Genomic DNA, 6084 nt, shown 5'->3' on the forward strand with positions numbered 1-6084 from the left:
CTCATTTAGATTGTAATGGATAATTAGAAATACAGATTAATATTAGTCTTCTATGATACTCAAACTTACAGTTACGTTAAGTTTTCTAGGTATACATAGATATAATTCAATTAGGTGGGTAATCTTCAAACACTTCAAAGACCTACAGAATATGGCATTTAAAATGTTTTAAAAACTTAGACTTTCTGGATGTCTTCTCCTGGCAGCACCGATTTGCTTCAAGAAGAGGATGGGCATCGAAGACATTCTATATGGAGTTTATCTTCTCAATGGCAAAAATAGCTATTTGGGCAAACAACTGTTCTTTCATAGATTGTTTGACAAAATGTTGCATCAACTGGACATGCAGGACCCATAGAAAGGTGACCACTGAACTTTGCAAGACAAAATGGTCCTTCAGGTTCCTGCTTTGCAAAGAAACTGCCAGACATTCTACAGGACACAGAGAAAAGTGACTGACAGGCTCTAGGCCTGTAGGCTGAAGACAGATGCCCCAACTTTATAGAGGAACTTTGGATGACTGCCCAGGCAACCAGCTGTCTCTGTCATTCTAGATTTTTGGAAGTTGCTTATAATACACTTCCTGTTTACCTAGGTAATATTATATCTGGGGTCTTTGATGTAGTTGAAGAATAGATAGTTATAATTTCCTTAGTTATGATAAAAGATAAGGTAGATATGAAATCTTAAACTGACAAATATAGGCTAGATAAGATATCTTCTTTAATTTTACCAAATACAAATAGACTAGATATTATAACTGTAATTCTTGCTTGATAATTGTTTTGATATATATAATTTTACTATGTTAAAGTTAAAACAATTATTTTGGGGAAAAAAAGGAAAAGAGAATTGCTGTGAATATTGCTCTGTATGCTGTGAATGTGTTGCTCTGATGGGTTAAAAATTAAAATCTGATTGGCCAGTAGCCAGGCAAGAAGTATAGGCTGGACAAGCAGAGAAGAGAATTCTGGAGACAGGAAGGCTGAGTCAGGAGTCCCCAGACAGACACAGAGGAAGAAAGATATAAAGATATTAGTAGGACATGAGCCATGTGGCAAGGTATAGATTTGTAGAAATGGGTTAATTTAAGATGTAAGATCTAGTTAGCAAGAAGCCTGAGCCATTAGGCCATACAATTTTAATTAATGTAAGTATCTGTGTGTTCATTTGGGTCTGAGTAACAGTGGGCCAGACAGCAATGTAGTAAACTCTAGCTACAGGTGTCCATGCCTTCCCTAGAAGTGATAGGAGTAGGTGGTCTCCACATTTCAGATCATGAGTGTAAAAAATTCTTGGAAAACTGTTACTGAGCTATGTGCAGCCTTGTTCCATAGATTTCCTGTGATGATGCATAATAAACATTGGCCTCCAAATTGGATAATACAAATGGTCCAACAAATGAGGTAACCAGTCCAGCTAAATGCATTTCTGAGAAGTCACTTACAGTTATGGAAGAGTTGCTTTCCTCCCATTCAAAGACTTGGCACAATTTTCATGCTAAGCTCCTCTTTTGCATAGTTTTAGCTCTATAAGAAAATTAAATCAAAGCTGTGCTTATGCTACCACCTAATGTCAAAGCAGCAGAAGAGCTTGAAGGTTGACAAAACAGACCCTAGGAAAGCATATATTCATGTGGACTCAGTCCCAGTTCACACCAGGGGTGCTGCTGACACTAGCACTCTGGGAAAAATGACTTTATCTGGTACAGTCTGGCATGCATAACAATTCAATGTTGGCCGGGCACATAGTGACATTTTGAGTTATGATCTTAATTAGTCTTATTAAATAAAATCCTGAAATAAAATATTAGTGTAAAAGCTGAAAGATCAGAGAAGCAAAGCAACTGTCACAAACTTCTTACCTCTATGAACCCTCAGACTGAATGGGACTGAGATCCTGTCTCCACCTGCCTTATATTCCTGTCTCCTACTCCTTAGTGCTGGGATTAAAGGCATGCACCACCATCACCTGTCTCTGTTTCTCTTTTAGACTGGATCAATTCCGGGTAGCCCAGGGTGGCCATGTACTCCTGATCTTCTTCTTCCTCCCAAGTGCTGGGAATAAAGGTGTGTGCTACTATTACATGGTCTGTTTCCTTAACTAGAAGTCACTGGGCCTCTCATCTCCAGGCAAGCTTTATTTGTCAGAACACAAACAAAATATTATATAACAGGAATTATTCCATCATTTGGGTAAAATCTCACTACCTTATCTCTGAAGTCATGATTGAAATGTATTCCAGGACTTTAGTGGATTGGCTTGAGATCTCTTTTTAACAGGAAACCTGGTTTCTCATGAAACTAGTTTGGCAGTTGATCATGATTCTGTCCCAAATGTGAATAATCATCATAGCTTGAAACTATATTATAACACTTTGTTGGTTAAGAATTCAGTAAAAATGAAAAAGCCAATATAAATACAGAAATTATTTAAGCTATACAGGTATATTCACAAGATGGTTTTCAAAGAAAGTGTGTGTGTTAAGCATCAGTTTTCCTGGAAAACAGATCTCTCAGGTACATGGGTGATAGGAAGAAAAGCCCTGAGATCTCTCTGTCACCTTCTATGAGAAGGAAACTCAGGGAATCATTTTTTCCTGTTTTTCTCAGTGATGAAGAACATCAGGAAGCACAGAATTGAGACTGAGGCCCTGTGTTTTGTTTAGAGCCCTAAGCTATACCCTTGTCCTCTCTCCTCTTTGGGGGAGCTGATATTAACAACAGACTTAAACTTTTAAAAAGTAGATTGAAAATTCAAATAAGGTTTCTATGGAACACAAAAGCTTACAAAGTCAAAAAGTTGTCTAAAGTTCAGGGACCATCATAGAAAAGGGGTAGAAACACTGTAAGATCCAAAACTAAGGGAGAAACGGAACAAAACAGAGTCTATGAACATCTCAGAGTTCCTTCTTTGATGAACTCACAGGAGCTGTGGCTATCTGGATAAGACCTGCACAAAATTAAGTCAATCAACACTGAAGCATGGACGGGGAGGAGCTCATCAGTCTTCACCATTAGCTGAGAAGCTATTATTGATAGTTGATGGCTTCTAAGAGTAAGAGAGAGATTTTCTCTAAGAGTGCTGTCTCTAATAACTTGAATATGCTCCCTCCAGTGGATGGTCCTATATCCATGAATATATCATCTAGCCACAATGAACTCAGTGTGCAAGGTATAGTTATATGTGGAGATGAAGTGCGAGAGGGGTGAGGGATGAGTAGCAGATTTGGTAGGAGTTAGAAAAAGAGTAAGCTGGATGAGAATAATTAGAAGCATAAATGAAATTATCAATATTTCATTTTGAAAAATTCTGTAGATGAACCACAGTGAATAAGATAGTAGTCGTTTAAGGAAAATCTGATATGTGTATATCTATATAGCTTGATAATCATGAAATTTAAAGGGCAAATTAAATATATTCCAAACTATATTTTTATGGCTAATCAAGCATTAATGAATCACTGTCAGATAATTAATATAAAGTGAACCATAATTAACAATTTTTGTGTTAATTTTGACAATTATGTAAGGAAGTTGGTTCTTAACTCTCCTGACAAACTTCACTGAGAGCTAAAGTAAATGAATACAGGAAAAATATAACATTAAATTATGTATGTATTATGAAGCAAAAATGGAGTGAAGAGAGGTCAGAGGCAAGAAAACTTTCTAGGCCTCTTCATTTCAATTGTCTGTGTAAATCTCAAGGCTGTCTGTGTGGTGGTATTGTGTTCCCCAAAATATTGTGCACCCTAATAAACTTACCTGGGGTCAGAGACAGAATAGCCACAATATTAAATATAGAGGATAGGCAGTGGTAGCACATGCCTTTAAACCTAGCATTCCAGAGGCAGAAATCCATGTGTTCAAGTACACAGCCAAGTATGGTGACTCATGCCTTTAATCCCAGAAAGTGAGCCTTTAATCCCAGGGAGTGATGGTAGAAAGCAGAAAGATATATAAGGCGTGAGGACCAGAAACTAGAAGCATTTGGCTGGTTAAGCTTTCAGGCTTCCAGCAGCAGTTCAGCTGGTATTCATTCTGGATGAGGACTCAGAGGCTTCCAGTCTGAGGAAACAGGATCAGCTGAGGAACTGGCAAGGTGAGGTAGCTTTGGCTTATTCTGTCTCTCTGATATTCTAGCATTCACCTCAACAACTGGCCTTAGGTTTGGTTTTATTAATAAGACTCTTTAAGATTCATGCTACATGTCTGCATCTGTAAAACACTTTGAAGAAAGTTCAGGCACCACCAGAAGCAGCTGAAGCAGCTCAGATTCACACTTCTGCTTTCCTGGTAGTTTTTGCTATGGTCTGTATCACTGTGGCAGGCCAGCTGCTACTCTGTTGACAGTAATAAGTTGCAACATCTTCAGGCTCCACAGTGTTGATGCTGAGGGTGAAATCTGTCCCTGACCCACTGCCACTGAACCTGGAGGGGATCCCAGAGATGGACTGGGAAGCATACTTGATGAGAAGCCTTGGAGCCTCATTTGGTTTTTGCTGATACCAGTGTAAGCTTGTGCTAATACCCTGGCTGGCCTTGCAGGCCATGGTGATTCTTTCTCCTGGAGTCACAGGCAGGGTGGCTGGAGACTGAGTCAGCACAATGTCACCTCTGGAGGCTGAAAACATAGGATAAATATTAGTAGATCACAACATTGCATGTGAAAGTCATTTCTAAACTACTTTTTAAAAGATTATTTTATTATATCAATTTCTTTAAACAGGAAGTCAAATTCCATGTGAGGCTGTGCTTCCTAATGATGTAAGAAAATTCTGTATGTAATTAACATCTCCACTTTTTGCCATGTCTAAAGTCTCATACCTGAAATCCAGAAGAACAGAAGCCCAAGGACCTGAGATGTGGACACCATCTTCCAGCTTTCCCTGTGTTTATGGGTGTCATGACACAATCCAAGAAAGACCTTTTATAATATTCTAAGAGGCAGGAACATAGAAAAAAGAAGCACTATGCAAATGATACTGATTTCATATATGTTCCAATAAAGAACTGCTCAGGAGAGCAGGCTCTTGTTCCTTTGGGGAGTCTATCTCCCCCTTCTGGTTACCTGACGATATGTTGAGATTTGAAAGAGACTTGTGCATGTATCTCACATACATAGATACAAAATTAGCACAGTCTAAGAAACTGTCAGAGATAGACTCAGTAGTTTGAAATTAAGAGCATCTCTTAACCATCATCTTAATTCAGGGTTAAGTTGTTTTCCTTGATGTTTCTTCCAATACGGGCTGATTCCATTTCACTGTCTAAACAGTCCGTGAAGAATCACAACATATAATACTAAAGAGAAATTACATTAATGAGATATCATGGACAAAAATATAGAAAGTCTGCATGTCATAGGAAGATGTATTTCTCCAGAGGGTAGAATGTAAACGTTATCTTTATTCAAAGATCAGGATATCAACATATTTGTTTAGCACTGTCCAGATAAACTCTGAATATTGTTTCTTGTATGTTTTACCACCAAGAGTGAAAGAGGGTTATGGGGAAACATTTATGAAATGTTCAAACAAATAGCATACCTAGTACATGACTTTTCATGCTATGTAAAAGGCAACAATTCTGATGCAGTTTAAATCAGGAGAGAACATTTCATCAGGTCCATTTGAAGAAAGAAGTTTTCCTTTCACTTGGACTATGGAATCAAGCAAAAGCATATTTTTTATGTATAAAGCATGTCTCGGCTTTTTGAAAGTCCTCGATATCCACAAAACAGACTATCAAGGTTCTACAGGAAGAAAGTAGGAGAAAATGGGAGCCCTGATTCAGTGTTGTGGGAGTGCAGTAAGTATAGAAACCAATCTGCAATTTCCTCAGACAGCTACAAATACCATATGACCTAGCTATGCCTTTCCTGTGGGTGTATCTAAAGGACTGTATAGCCTATAACAGATATAAATGCACATCCACACATTTTGCTGGTGTGGAGGCCCAAATTTTCAGGGTCAGAGAATTTCACCTTGCTTTACGCAGCAGGGCTGCATAATGGGATGATTTCGACACAGGAATGCTTACCAGGTGTGTGGAAGGGTCTACACGTATCTGTGTGTTGTGCTTT

General features: G+C 38.4%; 1 gene segment (V, D, J or C); it reads right to left on the reverse strand.

Moving 5' to 3' along the window:
- Nucleotides 1–4276: 4276 nt before the first annotated feature.
- LOC131906385 (Ig kappa chain V-V region L7-like) lies at nt 4277–4887 on the reverse strand. The segment is given in 2 exon segments: nt 4277–4623; nt 4827–4887. Coding segments are annotated over 2 exon segments (396 nt in total).
- Between the last annotated feature and the right edge of the window lie 1197 nt (nt 4888–6084).

This window comes from Peromyscus eremicus, chromosome 3, assembly GCF_949786415.1.
Source record: "Peromyscus eremicus chromosome 3, PerEre_H2_v1, whole genome shotgun sequence".
Taxonomy (NCBI): domain Eukaryota; kingdom Metazoa; phylum Chordata; class Mammalia; order Rodentia; family Cricetidae; genus Peromyscus; species Peromyscus eremicus.